At 33.8% G+C, this 16,824-nt stretch overlaps 1 protein-coding gene across 1 annotated transcript; it reads left to right on the forward strand.

Annotated features, from left to right (window-relative positions):
* Positions 1–12,893: 12,893 nt before the first annotated feature.
* LOC125061995 (PHD finger protein ALFIN-LIKE 5-like) lies at positions 12,894–13,667 on the forward strand (the record flags this gene model as incomplete). Its single annotated transcript, XM_047667613.1, has 2 exons — positions 12,894–13,110; positions 13,155–13,667. Coding segments are annotated over 2 exons (453 nt in total), but the record flags the coding sequence as incomplete, so codon positions are not given.
* Between the last annotated feature and the right edge of the window lie 3,157 nt (positions 13,668–16,824).

Consider the following 16,824-nt stretch of genomic DNA (forward strand, 5'->3'; position numbering starts at 1 on the left):
AACTTGTTCCCATCTTCTCGAACTGATACCATTTAATGTTCCTGCCAGATCTCTGCGCTCGCACAAAACTTTTAACCTTCCGACTCCCAGAACCAACATTGGGTTCCGTGAGCCTCTTCACAGGATGTGTTCCACCTTGGATTCCATCACTAACATCGACCCTTTTTCGCACTCCTCTACTGCTTCATTTAAGAATAAGTTAAAACTCTTATTATCTTAAGCTTTGTGTCGTCCTTGTTTTTTTTAATTTTTGTTTGTTTTTGTAGCTGCTAGTTTAGTGTCAAATTTTGCTGTCATGTTTTGTATTGTCTTACTTTGTATTGTATTTTTTATTAGTGAAACTTTTTTCGAGGATATGTCCAATATGTCTATTTATTTTATGTTTACATTTATTTTTATTTTTTCTATATAGTGATGTATCTGTTTAGTTTCCAATAAATAAATAAATAAATACCGAATAATAATACGTTAAATTGTAAGCAGTATATTGAGTTGACAATCTTTCGACAGTTTATAATCTCGCGAGATAGATTACAATCTAACGGTTTTTACAATTTTACATTAACATAACCAATAGAAAAGTAGAAAATGGCGGATTGTTTACAAATTTCAATACATTACACAAAACTTAATTACACTTCTTGGGCAATCCGAAGCCTCTCTTTATAGTACCGGATCGCCTTCGCAAAATCTCCCAAAAGGTAGCAAGTGTTGCCGAGGTTGCCACACGCCCGACCCGCTGCTTGCCTATCGCCTACGCTGCGCATCAACTCCAAGTTCTCTCTGAAATACCACAAAAAGCTAATTTATTACCACCTTTAAAGATACAATAGTTCCACAGAGAAATTGGCAACAGACAAACATGGAATTAGGAAAAAATATTTTCAATGAAATCTGAGTGAGAGTGAAGCTATGTCACTCGTAGTTCTACCCTAATATAGTGTAATAAAAATCAAACATAGTACTAAACCCCATGGGTGAATTTGCAGACAACAAACAATTTAAGCGAATGATGATGAAAACTTACTCATAGTAAGTTTCAGCTTGCAGGAGGCAGTCACGTACTTCTTGCGGAAAGTGTCCCGGATCTCTTTGTCCCGCGCGTCCTAAATGCTTGCCCTGGGCGTGGTAAACATTGCCAAGGTTGTATAAAGCTCGCCCTTCGCTTAACTTATCTCCCAATGTTCTTGATATCTCCAAGTGTCCACTTGCCCATCACTTTTAATGTGTTTCCTAATTTACCAGGGGGTCTAGCCAAGATGGCTTAACAGTAGTGTATGTAGAAAGTCGAAAACTAAATTTGTATGAAAATGACAGCTCGTGTCGACAGTCGGTAGCCTAGGCCCTAAAGGCGTGAGTCGGGATACAATAAGCGACGCCATGACAGTGCTACGAAAAGACACACATTAACGCTTACGCTATTCGGTAGCCAACGGCCAATTAATGTTTCGGCAGTGTAGAAAAAACGGCGTTTCTCCGCCATGTTTTAGCGTGATCTCAAAAGCTGCTGTTTGCAATAAATTCAGTACAACTATTGCCATCTTTAATGACTACCGTTTTAAAAACATCTCATATTTTGGACGTTTTAACGAAATGGTTTTAATTTGTTATCTGTATTTCTTTAACGATCTCGTGTAATTATAATAATTTAAACTAGAGTAAATATTTTTAAGTTAAGAGTTTTAGTTTTTCTATGAATCAATGCGAGGATAACATAATATACACAGATAAATATGAAAATATCAAGAAAATCAGCAAATTAGTAGAGGTAAATCCTGTTTATATTGGATATCTTTTATTGATATTTATATTGCATGTAAGTTTATAAAATTATTCTTTAGTTTGAAATATACATATACCATTAATTAATATTGCTTATATTATGTAATCACAAAGTAAAATGATTGTACATTTTATTTATATTTCAGATGAGAAAGCAGTCACTAATGAACATAATTAGAAGTTCTAAATATATTTTATTGTAATTATAATAGAAGCTAATGATATAATATTGATTTAAATTAATCAAATAAAGTGGATTTACCACTTTATTTGATTAATTAATTAATTTTTTACTTCTTGAACTTTGGAAATATAAAATCTATTGAGCAATACTAAGTAATGGTAAGCAGATATTTTCTTTAATTATTTACAAATGTTAATATACTAGAGAATGAGAAGTTTGAATTCAAGTCCCTTGGGAGTTACTGACATTGTTTGGTTATTAAAAACTTTAATTGACAATAAGCAGCAAAGTGACAAATTAAGTATATTTTTAAGTTTAGAATTAAGTAAAGAGTTTTAATATTAAAGTTACCTATTGAACAAACCTTGGACTGATCTTACAGTTTAGTTTGTCAGTTTTCTATTTGATCAAAGTACTAACTAAAATATTTTATTTTCAGAAAAAGAGAAGCTAATAAGACAACTAAAAATATAAAAAAAACCCACAAATGGACAAGTCTTATCTTTTAATTAATTTAAGTGTTATATTATGTACCTGAAAATGAATTTGATAATGGGGAATGAAGCATTTTATGAATAATGTAAAAAATAAGACAAGTGGAGTATGAAATAATGCAGACTGCATTATGTTAAGGAAGATATTTGGTGCCTTATTTTAATAAAAAATAACCATAACTGAATCATTTTTATTTTGCTACCTGTTTGTTTAATATTCCTAACTATTAGTAGGTACGGGTCATTCATATATGCATTATCTGTATATTCTTGTAAAATAAACTAATATTGTGAACCACTTTAATGGCTTTTCCTACTAAAGAAGACATAGGTAAATTGCCAAAAATAAAACTGACAACATACAATGTTTATTCATTTCTTACTTAAACAGATTTTGCATTTACATATTAACTAGTAGCAAATCACTGATATAACCAAAAGTTAATTGACATAAATATTAACTTAAAATCAGCATCAAACTTAAATTTATATCTAAGATGTTGGAACATCAATATGGAATCAAAGGTTTTTAATGTCATACCAGACTAAGTTTCTATTTTATAATTTTTATTAATCCCTCTTTTCATTTCATTGAGTACTTGCTGCTTTTCAATTCTCACTTTCTAAAAGTATAAATTTATTATAAATCAACCTTTATGACTCCAACTTAAACTGAAATTGTTTGTTGGACATAAACAGAGATAATTCCAACTAGTAGCAAATCACTAATAAAATCTACACTTATATAAAAATCTGCTTTCAAATTGACATTAAAAATGTTCAAGCACAAACACCAAACCTAATTAAAGCTTAAATCAAACTCTAATTTCTCTCTACGTTATTTTTCTATTGTTTTTTAATTCCTTGGACTTTATCAACTTCTAGTCAACCTTATTTTCACTCTTTATTTATCAATCTACAGTACTATTTCTATTGTTTCTTCTAAGCGGTAACAAAATAATATGTTGCTTCTTCATTTTGCAGATTAGTTGTGAGGTCATATCCTAAAAATATCTAAGTATGAGTACTACTAATTATTATATATCGCGACTATGCAATTTCAACATATTGTATTTATTTGAAGCCTTAAATTTCTGAGAAAACCTGAAACAAACTATAATTAATTTAAACATGTAATTAAAATTCATATATTCACTTTGCACCTTCCGTAAATTCCACTTAAATCGAAAATTGTTCCGATCTTGCTGACATTCTAATGTCCCTTTAGCAGCTTCCAATTGCAAATTTACAATAATATTGTAAAGTTTTAACTTTTATTTGTTTATAAAAGTGACATTAGGAATACATTTAATCCAGAGACAATATGACGGAATAAGGTGCTACGAACAGCAGCTCGCATCTACGCTGTCGACTTTGCGGTAATGTATCGACATGCCTCTTGGCTACGAACGAAGCGTTTTCGACAGTACAATTACGCAAAAGCGGTAGTGTATGTAGAATACTTTTCGACACCAATATGGCTAGACCCCCTGAAGCCTTTGCTTCGCCTAACTTGTCTTCCATGGTCCTTAAATAGATTTGTTAAAGGGTTAAATATTTTATAGTACATTTTTATACAATTTAAAGTGAAAAAGACACAAAAAGTTTCAATACAAACCTAGCTAATGTGAGATCATGTTGTATGTAGAAGTAAGCATTGCCAAGCTGGCTGTATATAGCACTCAAAGTTCGCAGGTCATCAGTGCCTGCCTGTATGGCTGCTTGGAAAAAGGCAACACCTGCGCGGCAATCTCCCGCCTTGCAAAGTCTTTCGCCTTCCAGCGCCAGCTCCAAACACATGGAGCCTCCATCGCAGCTCTAAAATAAAGTTGAAATAGAATGATCAAATCAAATAATCACAGTTGTTTAAAATCTAGAAAAGCCCTTAGGAACCCACAGACTATATTAATAATATAAATAAAACCCAAACATTTATAATTGTAAATATTGAATAATAATTGTATACATACATAAGTGTAAATATAGATGTGAGAATGAGATAATAACTGTAAAACTAGTTATACAATGTAGGAAGCCTAATCCTGTTGTTCAGTGCACATAATTATACATTATATAACTGTTTCAAATACCAGTGCATGCAATGCACACCATTAATATTCAAGTCACACCATTAATATTCAAGTCAGAACTTTATAACACTTAATCATTCGACAAATAACAAATTTTGACGATGTGAACAATGCTCTGTCTTCGATTGTCCATTGGTTTAGTATGAATAACTTTCTACTTAATGCAAAAAAGACAAAATGCATTAAATTTTGTGCAAAAAATGCAAGGGTTATGGATACTAGACCAATTATAAACGGTGAGGAATTGAATCTGGATGATACAACTGTATTTCTCGGAATCACCATGGATTCAAAACTTCAGTGGTCCCCTCATATTAACGGATTGGCGAAGAGACTTAGTTCTGCAGCCTACGCGGTTAAAAAATTCGCTCACTAACTGATGTCGATTCAGCTAGACTTGTTTATTTTAGTTACTTTCATAGCTTAATGACTTATGGCTTATTATTATGGGGTCATGCTGCTGATGTCGAAACTATTTTCATCCTGCAGAAGAGGGCTATTCGTGCAATCTATAATTTAAAATGTAGGGAATCTCTTAGAGATAAATTCAAGGAAATTAATATACTTACCTTTCCCTCGCAATATATTTATGAAAATATTATGTATGTATACAAAAATAGTGATAAGTTTACTAGAATAGAACATACGCACAATGTTAATACACGGAACAAACGCAGGCTGCAATTTCCCCGTACTAGACTATCTAAAGTTAGTAATTCTTTTTTGGGGAAAGGGATACTCTTCTTTAATAAAATCCCAGAGGCTCTTTTATCACTGCCTTTCAATAAATTTAAGAAATGTATTAAAGAAAAGCTGTGTAAAAAGGCTTACTATAAAGTCAACGATTATCTAGTTGATAAAAGGGCCTGGGACTAGTGCTAGACAGGCTACTTCTAATTAATTTGCGATATTTGTTTTAAAATAAGTGTTGTTTGATGATTTGCTATTTTAAAAGAGTACCGAGAGTTTTTTACGCCGGCTTTTTCTTTCGGCCTACACCCTCTGTCTTCTTTGCCGATGAGTAGGGATGCCTTCAAATTTAATGACGTGGAATAAGTGATACATGTATCTTATGTTCCATAATAAACATATTTATTTATTTACCTATTATAAAGATTATTAGAAAACGTACATGTATGACTATGTATTTACTACTTTAAAATTATCTTTACCATATAATACTGTAAGGTAATAGGATTTTTTTTATTGTCTTATCTTATTAGATAAATTCAAAATTAAATTATGTTTCTACACCAAGAAAATTCCTTTTTATATTACCAAGAACCCTTAATGTCATTAAAAATTAACAATTAACAGTGATTGATAACATTAAAATTTTATTAGCTATAATATTTCATGACTTAGGTTTAGCAGGTTGCAAAATATGAAGATTCAGTTCATAAAATTTTGTGCATAATGTTTACAATTTACTTTGAAGCTTGGGCTACATCAACTAGGCGAAGGCAGTAGACAAAGGGTGTGTCACATATACAGAAGAGGCATTGTTGTTGCATGTTTAAATATAAGAGTTTTTCACTGTGTTCACGCAATCCAGTTACCTTTAGTCCTCTCTGATCACATTCTCTATCCTTACCGCACCCATTTCCTAAACACCACTCTTTCTCTTTTGCGGTATTAAAGTGTAGAAGGAGGGGACCGCATTCTACAATCTACATGCTCCCGCGCCGCAGAGAAGATTCACCCGCCGCCGCGAGGTCACGCGTTTGCTTTCGCTTGCGCTTACGCTTCTTCTTTTGTGCATATAGTTTTATTTGTGGTCTTCTCTCACGAAGACAGGTGAAGAGACGGAGGACTTTAGGTGAGTGGTGTTCCATTATTTTTACGCTGCATTCCACTTGCCCCTCGTCCTACTTCTCTTTGTCTTCGCCGCTACACACTGCAATGAAAATTTGCTCGTATATACCGGTTTATGGTTGGTAAGATAACATTTGACCTAGTTAAAATAAATAATAAATAATAGGGACGAGAATGTGACGCGTAACCGAAACATGTGACGCGTAACCGAAACATGTGACGCGTAACCGAAAAATGTTACACTAAATTTTTTTCCAACCCCGATAAAGAAGTTTCACTTCAAAGTTACATGTAAGTCTGATCTTAGATTCCGTGTCGAATTCCGTGAAAATAACAGCCGTATGTCAAAATTCAATACGTTTTTGACATATTTTGACATTATATTTAGCGATAAGACTCGATGATGAATTTTATTTTATAATTCTTTTGAAGAAACTCAATGAAACAATTAATGTATTCAAAAGCAAACAGATTTTTGAAAAGACTGAATACTTGTTTATCCATGGCCCAATATGGACCATTAAATTCGCTTACATTCTCCTGCTCCAGTAACTCTTAGCTTATCTTGTTGGGACTGCAATACCGTTTGCAAATTGCGACCCGCTTCCGTCGTGTCCCCACGGCCCGTTACCCCAAGCCGAAGCTCGTAGAGGGCGGATAGCTGGAAGACCAATGTAAATTTTAAATAAAGAAAAAAATAATGTGTTGACAATTTGTACAGTTACATTGAGCTTATAACACAAGACGCCCGCCACATACAACCTATGCTGGGTATTATTTATTTAACAACTATCAGATTTCACATAGCAAAATGTAAAGTGCATTGTATCAAATCAAATCAATCAAATCAAAATACGTTTATTCAATTTAGATGCTTCTTAGAGCATGCTTATGAATGTCAACAACGTTTACAAAATTCACGAAAGAGCAAGACTACGCCATCCGTTCGCAAAACTACCAGGAGGCCTTGTTCTGAGAAGAACGGGCAAGAAACTCAGCAAGTTTTGCCCTCCCTTTACATTACAATTATTCAAAGGAAAATGTCATAAACCACAACGTCATTGAAGTTACATAAGTAAAATAAAAATAAAAAAATCTGTTCTGTGATTTACCACATTCACCATTACACACATATTCATAACACTTCAAAGATAACAAATCAAATTATAAGAATATAATTAGAACTATTGCCAAGCGTTTTTATCTTCCAGGTAGTCATTGACTGTGTAGTAAGTAACCTTTATACATTAAGGTTTTTTTGATATGTGTTTTGAATCTGTTTAAAGGCAGTTGCAATATTTCACTAGGAATCATGTTATAGCAGCGTATACTTAGGCCCATAAATGAAGTATTTATTTTCTGCAACCTGTAAGACGGCTGGAAAAGTTTTCCATTATTTCTTGTATTGCTTAGTGTATCCCTTATTTTTTGTAATTATATTTTAATAAAATCAAAGTCAAATTAGTTCAGAACTGTTAAGTGGTTTATTTGAACTGAATCCGAATCGACTACAGAGTCAAACGGCACTCATAGGAACGAATGTCAAAGAATACTTTTAATAATAATAATAATGACTATGGAATCATTATTACTATGTGTCGGCTCTGCTAGTTATAATATAAACATATATAAAATAAAAGATATACAAATATTACCCACGTAGCAATAAAAACTTTGATTGAGAACTCAAACATAAAACTCAAAACACACTTATGTATAAAAAAAAATTCTTCAAAACCTTGTACGAGTAACAAGTCTACCTTCACAACTAGATTAGAATATTTCAATTTAAAAATGTAACAACTTTTAAACAATTGAAGGTCGTATCTCCCCCGAGAAGACCCCCACCGGGAGTCGATTGACAGTTCGCTAGTTCGCATTCCGACTTCCAGCTATCAAGGTGATTTAGTAAAATATACTAAAGTATACGAGCGCTTGTAGACGTCCGTTTTTTTCACCGGATAACGGACCGTATTTTTTGCCGGATTCGCGGTGGTGTATGAATTATAATGAATGTGTGTACATGCACCGGACATCGGTCCGGCGAACAATTTACGCCGGATGCACCACCGCTTCCCCTTGGCGCGACGGACACCGGTCCGGTGTAAGAAAGGACGGTCATCCACGCCAGTGTATTGGTGCGTGTTGACGCTGCCGGACGTATTGCCTGTTTTCTGTTAATTTAGTGCCGTCTACCTGCGTTCTTTTAAAAATGGGTTTCTTTCTTCATCCGAAAATAATTGTAAAATTTAGTTTCATCTTCTTCCAACTGCGTAAAAGAGTTTGAAATGCACCATATTTTTCCCTTTCCAATAATATAGGATGCACCCACGATGACCTTTTACGTTTTTCTATTTCATTTTGTTTCTTCTTGTACAAATAGTAGGCCAATACGAGTTTTTTTTCTCATTATTTCACACGTGTGAAATCTCTAACTACCAATTCAAAACTAACGCACATAGACGGCAGTCCATCCATCCGGTAAAAAAAAAATGTATACAAGGATAGCCGTTTATTGACGGTCCGTTATCCGGTGAAAAAAACGGACGTCTACAAGCGCTCTAACTCTTAATGTGTGTGTATTCCTACTGCAATATAGTTTACCCATATTTGCCGTCCCCTAAAGTTTGCCGCTCCAGGTAATCAGCAGGCCATCCTGTCACAGCATGTAGGTAAAATTCCTTCCTTACTCCTGCCTACCAGACTCGTAATCGTGCTTTGTTACATGATCCCCACATCAACACTAACTATGCAAAAAAATCAGTTTTGTATCGCGCAGCCCGGACATACAACGACCAATATTTATGTCTTGACTTGTTTAAGCTATCGCGGAAAATAGTTAAAAGGAGTATTAAGAATATCCATAGCGCAAAATCACCTCCATCATGAGCATACCCCACATACACACCTTCACATACTTTCCCCTAACTTTTACACCATCACACGACACAGTCAAATTAGGTACCACTTCGGCTGTTGGTATAATGATTACCAAGATAATTTTTAACCTAAATTTTAAAGAGAAAAGGATCACAATGAAGTCGGGACATAGATGTGACTTTAAAGTTCTTTTAAATAGGATAATCTTTATACTTAGTGATTAATTATTGTTGGTACAGAAGAAACATAATTAAAAATATATTTTTTTATAACTTAAAAGTACACATTAAATAACAGCATACATTGTAAAAAAGTATAATTAATGTTTATTATTGACCTCAGTATCATGGTTTTAACCTTATGTAGATATAGCATTTTCTCTTAATGCTTACGCAAAGTCTGTAGCCTCAAAGTAATAATCATTTTAAAATTATGAAAGACTACGTTTTAGTTTCATCTGAAAATGCTTATCTTAGAATAAAATTGAATACGAAATAGTTATTTATTGATTCCGTCCGTCCACCGTTGAGTTTATCAAGGTATTGTTTGCTTAAGATTGGACTACATGACGCTGTCACAATAAAATACAATTTATTACCTACATATTATGTTCTCCATGCTGACTTGGTTATATTTCTATCGACAATTGCCATGAACGTAGAATGTAATATAGTACTCACTACTATATTCGTAAAGCCTTTGTGTATGATAATAATGTACTTTTTAACCGACTCCAAAAAGAACAATGTGAGCGGTTCAATACGACTTTTTTTGTTGTTGTTATATAACATTAAAACCCATACTGCAGAACACAAAACTAACGTAGACTAAGAGCATAATAACAAAAGTAACACCCATTTGTAATTTTTTAACAGTATTGAATTAAAGTGGCTTTAATATTATGTATAACTCTCAAATTACTATGGAACGGATTTCCAAAATGACGGCAGATTTACCAGAGTAGGCGCAGGTGTTACATGTTCCACAGGACAATTGTGTTTATACAACTACTGAATGCTATTGAAATTTTTCGTAGTGAAATCGAAATTGCGTATTTTATATTTCAGCCCTATCTGGGAATCAAACACGAGACATGATAATATGCAGTCACGTACACTGACTAAATATCGGCATTAGACATTTTTTTAAATATGAAATGTGATAGTTGACCTATTTTATTATTGTAATGAATCTTGTGTTATTTATATTAATCTAACCTATTTTAATATTATTGCTGTTATTTTATACAAGACACTTTCTTTAGTGAACTGTGGAATCGACTCCCGGTCTTCCCTGTGATATGCGATCAATTGTTTAAAGAAAAAGTATAAATACTCTTCTTTCAAAGATTGGCAACGCACCCACTAAAATCGATGTCCGTGGGCTGTGATGACTGCCTTTTTTGGACTGTATCGAATAAAGAAAATCAACTACTGACTTATAAGTTAATGCGTCGCTAATTCAACTAGGACAGGTTAAAGGCAGAGATTACTCGCCGTTAGTCGTTATTTTAATTGATATTAAAATTAAATCGCCATGTAAACCCATCTTAACTTACAGTCGAATACATTTAAAACAGAAATATCATTGTTGTAGCAAATACAAAAAGTAGTTAAGTTTTATTCCTGTCGTATTTGATAAACCATATTTATATATAAGTTCTGAAGCAACGTGTAAATAAGACATCACAAATTTTACACACATAGGTAGGTACACAATTATATTAAAACATAAGCAAGCTAGCAAGGGAAAAAATTAAACAAGCAACCACAAAATATAAAACCAAAAAACGAGACATTAAGAGAATTATAAACAAAGTTACGGTAAGTTGGAAGATTGTTGTAAAATATGTTCATCGGTTAATATTTGAGTTGTAAGAGCAAAGTAGGCACTTCTTTTTTAAATTTGCGCTTAATGAATGCTGTCTCCGACACTATCGACATCTTTATTTGTTCACTGTAGCGATATTGTGTATCTTATGTATTTAATATTATATATTTTATTACCTTATACTTTCTTTCGACATTATCGTATTAGCTTAGTACTGTAAGGATATGTATTTCTATAAATAAAAAATAATCTTTTTTAGGAAGAAATCCCTAGCGAAACACACAAACAAATTAAGTGTCACTAAGTCATACTATAATAATTTATCTAGTCACTTTGTACAACGTCGGTTCGTACTGACGGCAGCATGAGTAATACACATGAAACGTGTCACACTAACGCACACATTGACATATTAACATTCGTCGGTGTGTTACTAACGAATATTATTTTTTTAGGGATTCCGTAGTTTTATTATATAACAAGTAATAATGACTTTATTATTATTATTTTTCAAACTCAAAACTCAAAATAACTTAATTCATATAGGTAACCAAGTACACTTATGAACGTCAACAGAAAAGATATTACATTGATTCTAAATTTACATTTACTATAAGTTCGCAAGTCAAGGGTATAGAGCGGGCAAGAAGGACTGGCGAGAAACTGTCCGCCACTCTTTTTAATCGCCAAGATTTGAATACAATTGTTGAAACTGGAGCAAATCAATCCCAAGGATGAGGATCATTTAAATTAATCGTCAAATTTGTAAAAACCTTTATTGATTAATTTACGTTTAACGGGAGTTTGGAATTTATACATTCAGACAAACTGAAAGAGTCCCGAAACTTTCGGCAATACGGTAGGTATTTAAGCGGCATACCCGCCGTTGCCCCCGCAACTGACCAGTCGGACAAAATTCATCAAAAAGGGAATGACTTGTCACTGTTATAAAAATTACACGTAAGTTATTATCCTAGATTTCGATATTTTATTGATAGGACGCCGGGGTTCAAAGTAGGTTGTTCCGATCCGAATAACTCCGCCAAGAAAAGAGATAGCAATAAGTGTGAAGTGCGTCGCGAAACGTCATACCATCACGCATTTGCATCAGCCATTTTAGTAACGTTCTGTCGGCGTGTGAGAGCGGTAACCGATTAGTGACACATAAACGTCACGTAAGTAAATATTTTCGTTCTTAAAGTTTTTGGTCTATATCAATCATTTTTCTAGTTATTTGTGAGTAGCTTGCAATTATCGGTTGGGCGAACTATAGTGAATATCTTTTAAATGTTATTGTAGGCTTTTTATAACCTCTTTAATAATTATTGGACGTCACTTTGAAAATGGAATTTGGGGTTCAAAGTTCCTCTAGTGTGGGGCTAGTTGTTTCGGGGAACAACGTGCCCCATAATGAAATACGTATATAATAAAACTAATATTTTTTTTAGGATGAGAAACTATAAACGGAAAACCGAACGGGGCAACCTTTTGCAGCGGGGAGCTGATGCTGTTATTAAATCTGGTCGTAAGCTTAAAACGGTAGCCCGGGAACTAGAAATATGTCATATGACATTAAAAGTTGAAAGCCGGTTTAACACGAACTGTGGGTTACTATTCTAGAAAGGGTTTTCAATCACGACCAGGAGAAGACATTGGCAGATTATTTGTTAAAATGTGCATCAATTTACTTTGGTCTCTTGCCAGAAGAAGTGAGGAAGTTAGCATATAGTTGTGCTGTTAAATTTGACATGCCTAACATTCCAGTATCTTGGCATAGAAATAAGGAAGCTGGAGCTGATTGGTTCACGTGTTTTCTGAAAAGAAATCCGAAGAAAAGAAGAAGCTGTTAAACCCTTACCTAAAGCACCACCGAGATCATCTACAACAAATATGCGACGAATAAGAAAATCAGCAATACTGACAGATACGCCTGAAAAGAACGCTTTGGCTGAAGAAAAAGCAAGAAGAGGAAAGAGCAATAGGAAAATAAAGGGGAAGGAAATTCAAAAAAGAGTCGGAAAGAAAAAGGCAACCGGTGAAAACAAGCGCAAGTGACACGTTAATCCGTAAATGGTAAAGAAAATGCGACTCGGAAAGTCCTGCAGGAAGATGATCATGGAAGTGATAGTGAAGAAGACAGCCTGGAATGGTATTGTTTAATATGTTGCGACTCATATTCTAATTCACAACCAGTTGAACAATGGATTGAATGCGTCATGTGTAAGAATTGGTCTCATTTAAAATGCCTAAAATCTAAAGACGTTTATTACTATGTTTGTCCGAATTGTAATTCTGACGACGAAATCTTTAAATAATTAATTTTTAAGCACTGCGAGACTGAAATAAAACTATAATTTAAGTAAACCTTTAATAAGATTATTGATCTCAGTAAAGAAAATGCTATGAGACTGAATATAGAAACTTTTGTTGGAAATGTTAAAATTTGTTGATTTTTCTTTTTATTTTAATTAAAATAAATGGTTTGGTTTTTTGACAAATTGACGTTTGTCAAAGTTGATTAATATTATAGATGTTTATTAGACATAAGCCCTAATTAAAAGGTCGTATTACATTATTAGTATTAATACTTGCTACTATTTTGTTTTCATTAAAGCCTGTTAGTTGAAAATAAGTCGTAATCATTAAAATTTTGTACTTTATTCATATTATAAATGAAGCTTTCATAAATATTCAGAAAATTATTTATTTTAAACATACTTTTCCATCTAATATAACTACTATTACCTCATGAATGATTGGAGTTGACAGCGGAACAACTTACCTCAACTAAGCAACAACCAGCCCCTTTGTGGGGCGAGTTGTTCCGTGTCGACTTGCTACAAAAAAATATCCTGTGCCAAAATATATTATTATTTCAATGAATTTGACTTTACAATTTAAAACAAGGATAATTTCTGATTATATTTATACAGGTATCGTGGATTTTAATCTTTCTATAACATTCATATTACGTCTTTCTTCAAAAATCGAAACTTCGAACCCCGGCCTCCCCTATTGTTATTATAATATTATTTTCTAAATAATTGAAAATCATATTTCATATTTCTGTGGCCACTATTTAAACTATTGATGTGTTTAATTAATTAAAGTGAATTGTAGAAAAAAAAGTCGGAGCTGAAAATATATTATATACTGCTCAAAACAATTAGCGGAACAAGATTTTTCTCCTTTCTATTGCTTAAACTAAAATTAGATTTAAATTAACTTGTACGCTATTTTTTACCTTGTTAATTTGTTAATTACTACAATTAATAAAAAAAATCAATTTGTATATTTTTTATTAAAAAAAAATTAAAATGTGCATTGTAGACGAAAAACTAATTGGTGATAAAAAAGGTCCATCAAAGAAATATTCTTATATCGTTTGAATATTCGTCTTTAGTGACTTTCAGTAACGTGTGTGGCCTCCATGAGCCCTAATCACGGCTTGACAACGACGCGGCATGCTTCGTATGATCCTCCGAATATCTTCTTGTGGAATTCGCTCCCATTCTTCAATCAACGCTTCAGTGAACTGCTGCAGTGTTTGAGGTGCAATCGGACGCTTCCGGATGCGCCTGTCAAGCAAGTCCCAAATGTGTTCAATTGGATTTAGGTCAGGGCTCATGGAAGGCCACTCCATTACACGGATTTCCTGCTGTCGTAAGTAATCTGACGTGATGGCTGCAGTATGCGGCCTGGCATTATCTTGCATTAAAAGAAAATCTGGGCCCATACCATATGCTGCGGGCCAAACATGATCTTCGAGCACATTTTCAATGTAAGTTTGAGCACACAAGCGCCCGGGAACAACGACGAGATCTGTGCGCTCGTCCAAACTAACTCCGCCCCAAACCATCACAGAGCCACATCCAAATTTGTCATATTCCTGGACTACTGCTGCACTGTATCGTTCGCCTGGGCGTCTGTAAACACGGAGACGACCATCGCAACGTGTTAGACGGAATCGTAATTCGTCAGTAAAAAGCACTGGCCTCCAATGTCGAAGTTGCCAATTAGCGTGATTTTGCGCGAACTGTCGGCGAGCTTGTCTATGTTGAATTGTTAGACACACAGCCCGAACTGGTCGGCGTGATCTCAAATTGGCTTCCAACAACCTATTTGTTACCGTCTGGTCGGAAATTTCTACACCAGTAGCCGTCCTTAGTGTATTTTGTAGATCTCTTGCAGTTGTGGTGCGGTTACGTAAAGCACAGTTGACGATGTAGCGATTCTCTTTCGACCTTGACCACGCCTTCGTGAGTATTCTCCCGTCTTACGGTATCGCTTCCAAAGTCTGTAGATAACAGAAGGGGCTACTCCTAGATCATTTCCTACATAACGCATAGTTCGACCCTCTTCAAGCAAAGCGATAGCTCGGGAGACATGCAATTCAGTCAGATCTGGCATTATGACCTAAACTCACTCGCTTCAATGAATAACAATACTCAAAAGGCTCACTTCAATTTCTATTAATACTCAATAGATTGAAAAAAACTACTTAAAATGTGTTTTCTGTGATTAGAAAGTAATGAAAATTCAAAGACGTCACTTTGTTTTTAGGTGTTTCTAGACACACTGCCACTTTATTATAGGACTACTAACCAAAACGCCGATGCTCTTTTGTTTTTTATTTTCTTCGACAATACCTTAACATTATTTAGTGGCCCGTAATAATTAAAACCTTAGGTAAAAAGTTTAGTTCTACTTTAAAGTTTTGTTCCCGTAATTGTTTTGAGCAGTATATATTTTATACATTACGACTTTTTTGGGTGCCCACCTACGGCTGAATTTACACAGAGCGCCACAATTTTACAGTATATGTTCAAATACATGAACTAGCAGCACAAAAAAAAATTCAAATTAAACCTGTCGTTTTCGAAATCCGAGAAATAATTGAAGATATATTTTTCTTTAGAATTAGGAATCAGAAATCGCGCGTAAAACCATAAGTTGTGCTCTCACGACATAATTTTTTTCTTACCTTGAGAAATATTTATCCGTCTGCAATTCCTCTTCACCGTGACGCAGTAAATGTCTCTCATCAACATCGAGTTCTGCCACCTTCTCGAAGAGCTGGTTGAGAGCCTGGTTACTATGAGTTACTACCAACGTCCGTTGCCATGGGAAGTTGTGGTACAGGTTAGATATTATTTATACGGCCACGTCTGTTTTACCTGTTGATAAATTTATTATAATATATTATATGATGACCATAAGTGGGTCACTTGGTGGGGAGGCTCAAAAAAAATAGTGTCATTTATTTTCTTAAAAATATATATATCAGTAGTATAGTATTAAGTTTACTTTGTTCTTTTGCAAGAAATAAAAAGGCTTTTTATTTTTATTTATTTATTTATAAGTTATAAAACAATGTGTACGCATAAAATTATACAAGAAAATATGACATCACAAATTTTACAAACATCAATTAATGTTTAATGTTTAAAGAACTTTATTTCTCATTACAAAAAAAAATTGTTTTTTTACATGAGAAAATTAATATAACGTATATCGCCATCGGCCATCCTAAGTTTTGTCTACTAGGCTCATTCTGATATGTATCTTTAATGCCCTTTTGAATTGGTTAAACACCCGAATATTACGAATTTAAGACAGTAATTGATTAAATAATTGCACACCCTCATACTTAATAGACTTCTTCAAATAATTTGTACACGGCTTAGATTAGAACATTAGCAAGGGAAAAAATTAAACAAGCACCCACAAATAAATAATAATAACTAAA

Source organism: Pieris napi, chromosome W, assembly GCF_905475465.1.
Source record: "Pieris napi chromosome W, ilPieNapi1.2, whole genome shotgun sequence".
Classification (NCBI taxonomy): Eukaryota; Metazoa; Arthropoda; class Insecta; order Lepidoptera; family Pieridae; genus Pieris; species Pieris napi.